At 48.0% G+C, this 14,570-nt stretch overlaps 1 protein-coding gene across 6 annotated transcripts in view; it reads left to right on the forward strand.

Moving 5' to 3' along the window:
* Positions 1-3,769, forward strand: part of C4H1orf226 (chromosome 4 C1orf226 homolog) — a 370,540-nt gene extending 366,771 nt beyond the window's left edge. For all 6 annotated transcript variants that reach the window (XM_055403082.2, XM_055403083.2, XM_055403084.2 and 3 more), the window contains one exon: positions 385-3,769. In XM_055403082.2, coding sequence (XP_055259057.2) covers positions 385-880 — 496 coding nt within the window. In that variant the 3' untranslated portion in view covers positions 881-3,769. The remainder of the gene's footprint in view (positions 1-384) is intronic.
* The last annotated feature ends 10,801 nt before the right edge of the window (positions 3,770-14,570 follow it).

Genomic DNA, 14,570 nt, shown 5'->3' on the forward strand with positions numbered 1-14,570 from the left:
CACGGACGAAGGGGCGTGGGAGGCTGCAGTCCGTGGGATCGCAGAGTCGGACACGACTGAGCGACTTCACTTCACTTAGACACGTGCACTTGGAGGGTGGTGATGCAACTTTTGAGAGCTCTAGCATAGGTTCTGATGTGATGAGGTTCCCCAGTGGGCCCAGTGTTAACTCTGTGCTGCTCTGAAGACCGAGTGAGGATGTGACAGGCCCAAAGCCATTCGCGCCCACACTGCTGAGACTCCCGCTAAACCAGGGATGAGAGTCCAGAGTGGAAAGCGCCCCCCTGGGTGGGCGAGTGGAAAATGCGGTTGGGGTTAGAGACGCGAGAACACAGCAGGGACTGGTGTCTCGCCAGCCTCAGAGCACTGACATCAACTTTACAGGTCAGCCCTGCAAGAAGCATTCCCTCGGCTGGATCCTCCACCTCCCGCCACCAGGAAGCGAACCCCTCGGGCCCTGAAGACCACCCAGGACATGCTGATTTCGGCTCAGCCTGTCCTAAGCAGTCTGGAGTATGGGACAGAACTGTCATCTGGGCAGCCCCAGGTCTTGTCTTCCGCCCAACCCAGCCCAGCCGATGCTTCCCAGCCAGAGGCCACCGCGGAGGTGGTGGACAGGGGCGACGCTCTGCCCAATGGAGAGGTTTCCGTGTCGGTACCTGACCTCATCCACAAGGACAGCCAGGACGACCCCAAGCTCAAGGCGACTGAGTGCCGAAGGGCCTCCTCCCCTGGCCTCATGGAGAGAAATGGCCTCAAACTCAGCCTGAGCCCCTTCAGCCTGGCCGAGTCTCTGGAGGACGGCAGCCCACCTCCCCGGGCGCGGACCTCCAGCGTTGACAATGAGGGCCCTCACCCAGACCTGCTGTCCTTCGAGTAGAGCTGCTTCTGCTCCTGCTGCGCGCCCCTTCCCTCTGCCCTCTCCTGTGTCTGCCCCCTTGCTCAAGGCATGGCAGAGTGATTCTCCTGGTGATCGCAGGGCCAAAGGTCCAAGTGGTTGTATAGTTCAAGAGTCTGTCCGTGGAATGGAAAAAGTACTCCCTTGGGTGCTGTCCCAGCTTCTCTGCATGCTGGCTGCAGCCCTTGGATGTTAGGGCACCTCTGCTCCCAGCGCTTCCCACGGACTTGCAGGGCCAGCAGCCCAGGATGGAGGCTGTTCTCTCTGCCTGTCTTCCAAATGCCGCCTGCTCTTATCTTTTCCTCGCCCTCCTGGTTCCTTCCTTATCCTCCCTGGGCGCCCAGAGGCCTCCTGCCTCAGGTAGAAACAGATTGGATGAGGGATGCTGGGTTTGGCTTGGTGATGGGCCCAGACCCAGAAAGCCACACCAGAGCACAGCCCAGCCGCAGCTCTTCCTGGTCACACGACAGTGCAGGCCTCAGGCTGTCACCTTGCCTCTGCCCGTGTGGATGCAGGCTAAGGGAGATGCCTACAACGCCTGAGACCCTGGGCAGCCTTGTCGCCCAGAGTTCACAGGGGCTTCTCATCTAGATGGGGAGCACGGTGAGCCCTCCCTGGGGCAGGGCAATGAGCCAGCCACTGAGGGCGCCTGCCTAGCATGGGAGTGTCCAGAGGCGCTGGGAATGAAGGTGCCCCGGCTACGCTCGTGCTCCCTGCCTGGAAGGAGGGCCCAGGCTTCCCGTGCTGTGCGTGAAGACAGGGCTAGGCAGGCCCTGGCAGAAGCAGCAGAGCGAGTTCTGACGTCATTTGGGGGTAGGGCCCAGGAACCTGACATCCAGGGAGCTGGTCCCGAGAGAACCCAGAGCAGTAGTGGAGAAGGACGTGGAAAGAGTGGTCGTGTGGACTCAGGGCAGCTCTAGGGGCCTCACGGCCTGCCGTGATGAAGTTCCAGGCGCGAGGCGTGCTGAGTGTGAGGACGAAGGTGAAGCGTGTGAGGACCAGGCGAAGGGTGTGAGCGGTTGGAGTGGGCTGAGAGGCGTGGGCAGGCTGCCCTCGAGGAGGCGGCCCTCTGCGCCTGCCTCGGGTCTCTGTGATGGACCGGCAGTGCCCCCACCCCACTGGTTCTGCCCTCCTGTGCTAACCCACTGCTCTGCTCCTGTCTCCCACCAGGAGCCCCGTCCTGCTGCTTTCCTGTGGCCGGGAGACCCTGGCAGGGGTTGATCGCAACCGTGGGGGCCTTTGCAGCAAGAAGAGGACGTGCCTTTTCTTAAGCAGGGTGGCTGGTCCCTGGGAGAAGGCTGACAGGGACTTGTCCGGCCAGAGCAGGGCGTTCATTCCTCTTCCCGCAGTTCCTGCTGCCTCCTCCTCTTCCAGTCACCGCTTGGCTCCCCGTTCTGGGCAGCCCAGAGCTCACTGCCCACTTCACCCCATCACCCGTTCCCGCCCCCTCCTCACCAGCCCTGTGGGCCTGGGCGCCTCGGGGATCAGCAGCGTGCGGCCTGCTCCTGCCCTGCACGCTTGTGTCTGCAGCCACACAGCCGGCCACAGCTCTGCCACAGCCTTACCTTTTCACAGCAAAGCTTTGTCTCCTCTTCCTCAGAAGGGTCCCAGCACCCCAGGCACCTGGCAGGCCCTTGTGAAGTGAGCAAGGCTGTTACTGAATTGAGTCGATCCTGCCTTGTTCCAGGAACATCACAAGGATGTGATATCTGCCCTCAATGCTCAGAAGTTCTTAGGACTAGCATTTTGGGGGCCTGTGAGTTTTCCTGTATTGGCTTGGGGTTCTGCACAAAACACGGAGCTGGGGGCGGGGAACAGAGAACTAAACCCACGTGCTGGGAGCTATCCCGCTTTCATCTGTGCTTCCGTACCAGAAATTCAGTTTGCTTCTCTGATGGGAAGCTTACTAAGTATCTACACTCTGGTCTGCTTCTCTCCCAGGGACCAGGGTGGCTCTGGCCGGGTGATATTGTAGTCACAGGTACAGAGGTAGCAGGCCAGGGTTTAAGCACCCTGCTCTCTGCTCCACACCCAGACGCCACTGAGGTCCAGGAGTCAGCACAGGCATGCTGTCAGGCTGTCCCAGGACCATGGACAGGGCGACCCCAGAGTTCCTCAGACTCGTGTCCAGTGCTGAATAAGGAAGGGGCTGTGGGACCCTGTATCAGTGTCCAAGTGGCCTCTCTTTGGTCGCCACCTCAGCCATTCTGCAGCAGGGGGCGGGGAGCTCTCTGAGGCTAAAATCGAGTCCTAAATGCTGCAGAGAGTGCCTGTACTAGGGGAAAAGGGGTGCCCAGATGCCGACAGGAACAGCAATGTCTCTCCTGCTGTGGCACAGACCAGCTGTCTATGCAAAACCCCACTTGGCTTCCTGTGTCCATCTCAACACCTGACCTTCCTGTAACTGCAACATGCTATCACCCCTGACGCACACACACCCCCTCAGGGTGACTCTAGCTTCTCTGGAGACTTGACCCTGGGTTGGCCCAGTCTGCCCAAGGACAGGGCACCAAGGAGAAATGTCCTCGGAAGTGGGGCCATGGAGTTCTTTTCACATCCTGGTCCCACTCCCCTGTATCCCCATATTCAGCAATAGCTTTACCCTGACAGATGCAAGGTGAGCTTCCAGAACCTGGCAAAAAGGTGGCATATTCATACTCCCCTGGCACAGAGAGAAGTGTAATGTGTTAACAAATGTGGGTGATGAAGACCTTCTTGTAACCCATCAGCTTTTAAAGAACAAAGAGGTTGGCCCCAGTTTAGGGGAAGAAGAATATTACAGAGCTATTCCGAGTATTTTCTAGAGATTTTATATTTATATTTTTAGTAATTTTCTGGTAGAAGCTATACAATAAAATGATTTGGTTTGGTTTTGCTGGTTTGGTTTTTTTCTCCTAACCCATGGGCTTTCTGAAGGCTGACTTGTTCGCTGGCCTTTTGCTTTGTGAGCCTGGGAGAGTGACGCGTGACAGATCTCTAGCCCAAGTCCTTGGGCGAAAATGGTCTCTGGGGATGTGCCCGCATTTATTGCTCTAACTGGCTGGCCGCTGTGGAAGTCTCCCTCCTCCGAATCGAACTGTGACTATTTCAGGGAACCCACCTCATGTGCAGAGGTGCCACCCTCCCCCTCAGAAAGAAGCAGGAAATGAGAGTGGCCACCAGATCATCTACCTGGGGCCCATAACCCTCCCGTTGAGGCAGGAACAGAGCTGGGTTTGCACACAGACCTTCAGAGAGGGACGGGAGCTGCTCTCAGATTGCACGTCAGTAGCAATGTCAGTAAAACACCCAAAGCTGCTGATGTGGGCGCTTACCCTGGACTACAGTAACCCAGATGCTCCTTACTGACAGCATGGCTTAGAGCAGTGCTGGCCTGGAGCCCCCAGTACTCCCTGGCTGTCCCCTGGCTGCTGTCAGACTGAATGACCCAGAGGACTCCCAGCTGAGAACCGACCGGACCTTTAACCTCCTTGCTGCTGCTGCTGCTGAGTCACTTCAGTCGTGTCCGACTCTGTGTGACCCCATAGACGGCAGCCCACCAGGCTCCCCTGTCCCTGGGATTCTCCAGGCAAGAACACTGGAGTGGGTTGCCATTTCCTTCTCCAATGTGTGAAAGTGAAGTCGCTCAGTCATGTCCGACCCTTAGCGACCCCAGGGACTGCAGCCTACCAGGCTCCTCCATCCGTGGGATTTTCTAGGCAATAGTACTGGAGTAGCTTGCCATTGCCTTCTTAAAAGGGACAAAATGGAGAAAAGGTAGGAAGAGGAAGGAAAAGAAGCCATATCCATGACCATGCCTGAGACCCCTCCCTGGCTGCAATTAAAAATCATCTCAGGCATGAGGCTAAGTCTCCAGTCTTTTCTGGTCTGAATTCCACTCATGCACTTCCTCAGAGGAAGAAGACAATGGTCCTTCACTCTGCTTGCTTGCTCTGCAGTGGGGCTCAGCGTATTGTTCTGGGAAGGTACAAATAACGCAAAAACCAATCCAACATATTCCATGCATGGGAAAAGGCATTTTAAATACTTAACAGTAGCAACTTTTTCCTTTAAGTGTAAGCTCCAGTTTGGGCAACTGCTTCCATTGAGTAGCTTCAGGATTGACTTCTGCAGTCATTCAGGTGTGAAATGTGCTTTTCACATGCCTTTTCTTTCCCACTATTATGCAAAGTAATTGTTTTGGGCTAAGATCAATATTAAAAATCATAATGTAAAAATAAAAACCTTTTGAGGAAATTTTTAAGTGTGAAAAGGGATGTGAATATGTCACATTTTCTTTAATGCTGTGGTCTAAGCCTTTGGTCTAGAAGCTGGGGTAAAATACCCAAGCCTGTTTGAGTACTAAGTGCTGTCTGGGGCACAGTGGTAACACTGGGGGAGAAGTGTCTCACTAGGCCCACAGTGGACAGAGGAGCCTGGTGGGCCACAGTCCACGGGATTGCAGAGTCAGGCATGACTGAGCACCCAGGCGTGCCCGCCCACAGTTGGTGAGGGCACGTGGAGCCTGCCTTCCTGTTACACTTAACAGGCTGTGTTATTAGCATGAGCTGTCACACAATAGAAGTACAGGGCTGGGTGGTAATTTCAACTGAAAGTGTTTCCTCTGCCTGTAGTGATTGCTGAAGGAAATGAACAAATCACAGGTCATCAGGAACCCACTTCATTCCTGAAGTCTGGTGGGGAACTCCTGTTGGGATTCAGAATTCATGGAATGACTGTAGCTAGTACCAGATTGTACCTTAGATATTGCTCCAAACTCAGCTGCTTCCTGGTCAGTTTGCTGTCAGACTTATTCAGAATCCCTTCATAGTCTGAATCCTGGGAGTGTTCTAGAACCATCTGTGCTTCAATACCCTGTCTCCTCTCTCTTATCTCCACCACCACAGGGCACCCGAGTTTGGTTTGCCACCTACAGGCAATAGCTCCTTGCCTTTGAGATTTGGGCCCTCAGGGTTCCCTGGGCTTCACTCAGCATTGCCCCTGCTGTGCCCACCACTCCGTTTGAGGTGCTCATTCTGGAGCTCCCCAGCCCCCGTTGTGGCTCCCTTTTGAGTGGGAACAAGTAATTGATTCCGCACAAAGAAACTCAGCTCTCAGAAGAATCCCCATCTCCCCCTAAACAGCTTCCTAAGTGCAGACCGCATTTAATGTCATTCATCTCTCCCAAGGACGTCCACTCTGGAAACCTTCATTTCAGTTGTCCAGTGAAGCCCCTTCGGGGACTTCCCCCCAGGGTGCCCTCCTCCCTGCTGCCATTTGCACTGGGGCAAGCGGTGAAAGCCTGGAGTCCCCTCCTCTGACTTCCCACTAATGAGAAAATTCCTCCGCGTTCGTATCTAGGGCCCGACACCCAGAGACACAAATCCTCTTTGTGTCCAGCTTATCTCCAGCTGCTGCCATGATAAATAGTGGAGCTCAAGGGAGCCTGGGCAAGCTGTCCCCACAGAGCAAATCACTTAGTTACTGACCACACAGACAGCGAAGCCAGCTAGGGGAAATGTTTAGGGACCAACTCAGACACACCACGCTACTTTCCCGTGGGAGGTGCCTGAGGAATCTGTCTGCTTTGGGGTAGGAAACACTGCCAGTGTTTTGCTCTTGGAAAAGCCAAAAAAGAAAAAAGTCACCCAAAGCCAGAAGCCACCTCATAGCAAACTGCAACTTCTGTTTTGCGTTTCACCATTTAACCAGTCCAGCGGTTCCCAGTACCATGGGCTTGGCCCCCTTGTGCCTTAAAGTTCCGTATTATTTGCCTAGGAACCTCTCTGCACTCCTGTTGTCAACTCCAACCCTTTGATCCTATGGGTAAGTACAACAGGCGGCGCTAGTGGTAAAGAACCTGCCTGCCAATGCAGGAGGCGCCCAAGAGACGCAGGTTTCTTCGTCCCTGGGGCAGGGAGATCCCCTGGAGGAGGGCACTGGCAACCTGCTCCAGGATTCTTGCCTGGAGAATCCCATGGACAGAGGAGCCTGGCGGGCTATGGTCCATAGGGTCGCAAAGAGTGGGACATGACTGAAGCGACTTCGCACGCACCTAAGTACAGCCAAGTGCTCAGCCTGCTCCGTGGACTGACGCGTGGCAACTTACAGCATCTCCCTATGGTTCCCATTGGTCCAGGTCACTGAGGGGCCGATAGAAGGACGGGAACTCCATCAGCCCTGCAACTTCAGCCAGGGAATGTACTCCCCCAGCATCCTAAGCCCACAGCCGATGGGCCCAGTTGCGGGCTAGGAAAACTCAGAACAAGTTTGTTCTACCTTCCAGTCAGTCTCTGGTTATCTGACACACGGTCAACCGCCCTTGCTCAATGAAAATCCTGGGTTCTCTGTGTCAAGAGCTGTCAGAAAGTCTTTGCAGCAGACCTGGTCAGCTCTCTGTGGGCTGGGCCAAGGTGTGGTACTTCTAGGGGCCGGGTCTTCTGGAGAGGCAGTGTAGGACAGCTGGAAGGTGACCCCACATGAGATAAAGCTGAGGGAGGAGGTTGTGCTCAGGTGCAGAAGCCCTGCCTGTGCCTCTCCCTACACCCCCCCGCTCTTCAGTCAGCGGCTATGGAGGTGGCATAGACGTGACGAGGCTGGGGACTCTTCTGCGACACCTGAGGGAGAAAGTGAACCTGGTTCTCATTGCTCAGGACCATCCCCAATCCTGCCCAGCCCAGCTTGCCAGCTTCATCTGCCACTACTGCCTCTATGTCCCAGGGCCCACACGCTAAACTGCCCAGAATTACTGCCGTGTCTTTTTTCAAGAATGTCCATGCACCTGGGCACCCCCTGAAATACTTTCCCTTTCCTCTGACTTGGCCAGGCTCTGTTAATTCATCCTTCAGATTTCAGCTCAGGCATCCCTTCCTCTGGGATCCCTGCCCAGACACCACCCCCAGCCCATCCTCTGCTCCTGGGTGGCACCCTGTGCCTTTCTCCATGCTGGCACTTGCCATGTGATGTGAGCAGGAGCTGCCTCCTGCTGTCTCTCTCGCAAGTCTCTGAACCCCACCAGGGCGGGCCTTGTCTTCATCTCTGACTCCCTGGTCCCTGGCACAGCACCCCGCACATCACAGGAGCTCGATAAAGATGTGCCTTGAAATGAGCTAAACTCGAAGAACTCGTCCTCTGATTTGGGAGATTTTATATACGTGTGCGCGTACCCACACAGGGCTTCCCAGGTGGCTTGGTGGTGAAGACTCCCCCTGCCAATGCAGCAGCCGTGGATTCTATCCCTCGGTTGGGAAGATCCCCTGGAGAAGGAAATAGCAACCCACTCCGGTATTATTGTTTGAAGCAGCCAATGGACAGAGAAGCTTGGTGGGCTACAGTCTGTGTGGTTGCAGCGTTAGACATGACTTGGTGACTGAGGACACGCGCACACACACAGTCTAGTGCTGAGTGGAGTGGCCTGAGCCAGCCCCACCCCGCTTAGCTCCTCCCTCGGGGCCTCCTACAGGTGGCTTCCATGCCTGATATCCGCTGCAGGGAAGGCTAGAGAGGCCGTTTTCAAAGTGGAAGTGATGAAGTGTGTGGCTCATTTCTCTTCATCCAAAGCCTTCTTCAATTCTGTCCCCTGGACAGATGGCACCTCACCATGCAGCCAGAAGCAGGCACACACGTCCAGCCTGACGTGAGAAGGGTCGCACCCCAGCTCTGGTTTTGCCGCTCCTCCAGCTGCTCTCAGGTCCTGTTCTTAAAACTCGTACTTTACTATTCCTATTAACTGATGCTTTATTATATTTCCAAAGCTCCTGTATATTCCAGGGATTGTGCTAATCAATTTACATTCATTATCTCATTTGTTTTTCTCAATAGCCCTGCAAGGGAAGTCCTCCTAAGCCTGTTTTTTAGGTATAGACAAAACAGTACTGCAGTCAAAGAATTCACACACATGATCTCATTACCCATTTTATAGATGGGTAAACTGTGATTGGGGCTTCCCCAATGGCTCAGTGGGTAAAAAATCTGCCTGAAGTGCAAGAGACACAGGAGATGCGGGTTCGATCCCTGGGTCAGGAAGATCCCCTAGAGAAGGGAATGACTACCCACTCCAGTCTTCTCGCTTGGAAAATCCTGTGGACAGAGGAGCCTGGTGGGCATGGTTCATGGGTCACAAAGAGTCGGATACTACTGAGTGACTAACACTTTCACTTAGACTGAGGTAATGACTAAGCAGATTGCCTGTGTCTTACAACTGATAAAAATATAGAGCTAGACCTGTAGGCCCAGGATTTTAGATTCCAGGAGCAGACAGCATCACCACCACCACATGGTTCTTCTCTATTTCCATCACACCAGTCTGATAAAAATTTCCCGGAAATGTTCATGGCCCAGAAACATCTTGTTGAATTGGACCTTCTCCAGGGATGAATGTGATTTCATTAAACATTGAATATTCATGTGGGATGGGAATTTAGAGACCCATTCACCAAATCCCTCATTTTACAAAGAGAAAAAGCAAGGACTACAGTTTTTCAATATTAACCTGTCCTGGCATGGCCTCCGATTTCCCACAATAACTCTACGCAGTAAGACTTATTAACCCCATTTTCTAGATGAGGTTGGCCAGAGGCTTAGAGAGTTTCAGCAACTTGCCCAAAGTCACTCTACCAGTAAGTGACAGAGCTGATTGGTGCCTCTGGAAAGCATCCATTCTGCAGGGTGTTGGTATGAATATGATCTATGAATTGCACTCCAAGCAGGAATGACAGACGTATTTCTATTGCATCTCAAATTGCAGACTCAAGGAAGCCGGGCTCATACACTAATCCTGTTACTGACACTGGAGATTAAGCATTCAAATGAGAGATGAGTATTATGAGAGGAATGTTTCCCCTTTTGTAGCTACCTTAGTTCCCCAGCAGTGCTAAAAGAACAAAAACTTCAGCTCAGAATCTGTTTTCTTAGTGCTTGGCTGACCTCTTGTGGCTGACTTTAGGCATTGCAGTTTCTGGCAAGTAGTTTCTCTAAGCAGCAGCTTTTCATGGCAAAAGTAACATTTATGAGGTAAGTACTGCCAACCAAGGTCCGTCTAGTCAAGGCTATGGTTTTTCCCGTGGTCATGTATGGATGTGAGAGTTGGACTGTGAAGAAGGCTGATCGCCGAAGAATCGATGCTTTTGAACTGTGGTGTTGGAGAAGACTCTTGAGAGTCCCTTGGACTGCAAGGAGATGCAACCAGTCCATTCTAAAGGAGATCAATCCTGGGTGTTCATTGGAAGGACTGATGCTAAAGCTGAAACTGCACTACTTTGGCCACCTCATGCAACGAGTTGACTCACTGTAAAAGACTCAAATGCTGGGAAAGGTTGGGGGCGGGAGGAGAAGGGGATGACGGAGAATGAGATGGCTGGATGGCGTCACCGATTCTGTGGACATGAGTTTGAGTGTACTCCGGGAGTTGGTGATGGACAGGGAGGCCTGGCGTGCTGTGATTCATGGGGTCACAGAGAGTCGGACACGACTGAGCGACTGAACTGAACTGAACTGTCTCCTTTGGAAAGGCTTGTAAGTTTCTTAAGATCATTCAACAAATAGTATGTGAAAGGATAAATAAAACAGATGACATCTTTTTTTTTTTACTAAGAATTCCATAGAAGAGAGAATAGAAGGGGAGGAAATCTTTGAAAAAAATGAAAATTCTCCAAAAGTATAGAAAGATTAAAATTTTAATACAATGGCATATAGACCTTCAAACCGGATGAGGAGGAAAAACTCACACATATTTATAGCAAAATGTAGGGTGAAAAAGAGAAACCACCTTTAAAGTTTCCAGAAAAAAAAAATGGGCTGTAAAGGAGAATCAGGTTGACATCAGACATCTCAATAAGAATCCTAGATACAAAAAATAGTGACTTAATGTTTGATATTGTTGAAAGAAAAGGACACTAAGCCTATATATTCAGTTCAACTATCATTTGAATGAGTATAAACACTGGTCCCATCACTTCATGGGAAATAGATGGGGAAACAGTGGAAACAGTGTCAGACTTTATTTTTGGGGGCTCCAAAATCACTGCAGATGGTGATTGCAGCCATGAAATTAAAAGACGCTTACTCCTTGGAAGGAAAGTTATGATCAACTAGATAGCATATTAAAAAGCAGAGATATTACTTTGCCAACTAAGGTCCGTCTAGTCAAGGCTATGGTTTTTCCCGTGGTCATGTATGGATGTGAGAGTTGGACTGTGAAGAAAGCTGATCGCCAAAGAATTGATGCTTTTGAACTGTGGTGTTGGAGAAGACTCTTGAGAGTCCCTTGGACTGCAAGGAGATCCAACCAGTCCATTCTAAAGGAGATCAATCCTGGGTGTTCATTGGAAGGACTGATGCTGAAGCTGAAACTCCAATACTATGGCCACCTCATGCGACGAGCTGACTCACTGGAAAAGACTCTGACGCTGGGAAAGGTTGGGGGCGGGAGGAGAAGGGGACGACAGAGAATGAGATGGCTGGATGGCATCACCGACTCGATGTACATGAGTTTGGGTGAACTCTGGGAGTGGTGATGGACAGGGAGGCCTGGCGTGCTATGATTCGTGGGGTCGCAGAGTAGGACATGACTGAGCGACTGAACAGAACTGCACTGCAGCACTATTATGAAGTGTGTGTGTGTGTGCTCAGTCGCTCAGTCGTGTCCGACTCTCTGCAACTCCCTGGACTGTAGCTCACCAGGCTCCTCTCTCCATGGAAAGTTTCCAGGCAAGAAAACGAGTGGGTTTCCATTTCCTACTCCAAGGGATCTTCTCGACACATTTGCAGGTGGATTCTTACTGCTAGGCCACACGGGAAGCCCTTTATGAAGCATGTAAGATTGCAAAGATTTACTTCTCAAAGACCATCTTTGAAAATATTCTTGGAGGAAATATTCCAGTAATAACAGAAGTGAACTCAGAAGAGTTCCATGTGTTTGTAAATACATAGGAAGGAAGGATGAATAATTGATTCAGTTAATCTTACTGTTACATAAATGGTAAAGGACTCAAAAGGAGTAGATAATAATAATTCAGATTTTAGATCAGAAAATGAGATGGTATTAACAATGGTGACAAAATCATGGAGAAAAGCAAAAATACTCATTTTTAATAGGCTGTGGATAACCAGCACCAGAAAAAAATTTAATAGAGCTTTCAAATCAGTAGGGTTAAAGGAGAAAAAAAAGAAAACAAAATATATAGAAAATGGAAAGAATGGAGTAAGATTTTTCTCTTAGCTTAGGCTTCTGTAACAAAATTTTCGATACCATAGGTTGGGTGGTGTAAATAATGCACATTTTACTAGACTTTCTTGCAAGGTGGGAAGTCTGAGGTCAAGGTGCCAGCAGATTCTGTGTGGTGAGGATCCCTTCCTGAGGTGCCAACAGCCAGCTTCCTGCAGTGTCCTCACAAGGCCTTTCCTCGGGGCTTGCAGGTGGACAGATAGCTCTGCTGTCTGCTCTTTCTCTTCTTACAAGGGCCCTGAATCTCTTATGAGGCCACCACCTTACCTAAACCCAGTTACTTCCCAAAGGCCCCACCTCCAATACCATCAAATTGTGGGTCAGAGCTTCAACATGTGGCTTTGGGAGGCCAAACACATTCAGCCCATGACAGTGGCAGAAACAAATTCAAACAGGACAATTTCTAATAATATAGGGGTATCAAACTTAACAAACAAAAATAGAAAAACTTAAATTGTAAAAAAAGTTAAATCCAGTAATATTTGTCTATCTAGACAGGGTTAACACAAAAGATATGAAAAAACTTAAAGCAAAGGGATGGAAAATTATATATTGAAAAGTATGGATGAAGAGAAAGTCAAGATAGCAATTTAGGTATGCTAAAATATAACTAAAAGCAAAAATTATGAGAAAAAAAGAAACACTTCAAAAAAAAAATCAAGATAAAAGTTATAAAAAATATATGCACCTAAAAATATGACCTCAAAATAGCAGAACTGTGAAGACATATATATGTCAATATAATACACATCAATTATTATAATTAGAAAACTAAGCTATTATATATTGGGTTAGAATGAGAGACTTTTCTCTTTGAGAGATCAAATATATGAGAAATAAGAACATCTATAAAATATTTGTCTTATATGGTCTATAATCTTGAATACATTGGTGGCATTGGTGAAGATAGCTTTAAAATGGATAGAAAAAAAATAACTCTTTCCGAATGAAATGTTCACAGGATGTTCACATATACCAGGTCATCAACGAAGCCTCAGAAATTAAGTCAAATTATGTTAAATTTGATACTACATAGTTTGCAATCTATACTCAAGTGAAAACTAAAGTACATGTTTGAAAAAATTGCAAACTACTATTCTCTTCGATTAAAAATACCTTGACCTGAACAGCAATGAAAACCATGTTAAAATTTGTGGGGTACAGGTCAAGTAGTACTATGAGACAAATTCATAGCTTTTATTTATTTATTTTTCATAGCTTTTAAATGTATTTATTACAAAACAATAAATATTAAAGATAAGCCAGATAAGATGAAAAATGACAATAAAAGTCAGTGAAATAGAGAATGTCAATCTAAAAAACAGCTACAAAATTAAAACTAAAAGCTGACTTTAAAAGGACAATTAAGATGCATAAAATTGATTGGTAAAAAGAGTAAGATGCAAATAAAATTCAGAGTGAAGAAGATATAATGACAGTCACAATATGTTTTTAAGAATAATAATAGTATTAACTATATGCCAACAATTTAGAAAACTTAGACAAAATTTATAAAATTCCTGGAAAAACGAAGAACGTCAAATTTGGCAAGATAATTGAATAAACGACTGAGCTTTAAAGATACTGTTTTGACCAAAGTGTTTGTTCTGATGTTTTCATAAAAACCTCAATGAACTTTTCGGTAACCCAATATTTAAAGAATAATAAGAGATGCCCTAGCCTTCTTTACCAGAACTTCAAACTCAGTTCTATAAGAGTATCAATGAGCTTTCAAACAACACACAGACTTTTCCTTACAAAGCTGTTGTAAAAAAATAGAAAAAAGATAAAGACTGCTTCATCCACTCTTCATGGTTAGCATAACCATGATTCAACAAATTATAGTTCTGTTTGGTTTACAAGTTTTAATGCAAAAATCTTAAATGAAATAACTTACCGAATCCAACAGTTTATTAAAAATAACGTAAAATGATCAAGTTAAGCAATACAAGCAGGGTATAATGTTAAGAATTTAATGTAATGTACCTCTATAATGGAGTGAGATACAGAAGCAAATCACTTATTAAATTTCAAAATATTTCTGATAAAACTAAAGTAGCGTTCTTAAAGGCTACAACAAACGTTGTGCATGAATGAAGAAAATGACTAAGCATTTCACACAATACGGGAACAACACAAGAATGCTCACATTCTGATTAGTATTTAATGTATACTGGAGGTCCTAGCCAATCAAATAAACATAAAAAATAAATAAAATACATAAGTGTTGAAAGGAAGGAGAACAAAATGCTATCATTTGTAGGTGACAAATCATTTACATAGAATTTACAGTTCGATTTACAGTAGAATCAACAGATAAACCAGGACATCTAACAAGAGCATAAACAGTTTGTTACTGTTATAGTCTATTAGAAACGTAATAAAATATATGACTTAAAGTTATAACAACTAAAGATAGGAATTAACCTAACGGAATATACAAGACTTCCACAGGGAAAATTTATGATT

The sequence above is a fragment of the Moschus berezovskii genome, chromosome 4 (assembly GCF_049115385.1).
Source record: "Moschus berezovskii isolate FMDL1 chromosome 4, NW_MosBer_1.0, whole genome shotgun sequence".
Taxonomy (NCBI): Eukaryota; Metazoa; Chordata; class Mammalia; order Artiodactyla; family Moschidae; genus Moschus; species Moschus berezovskii.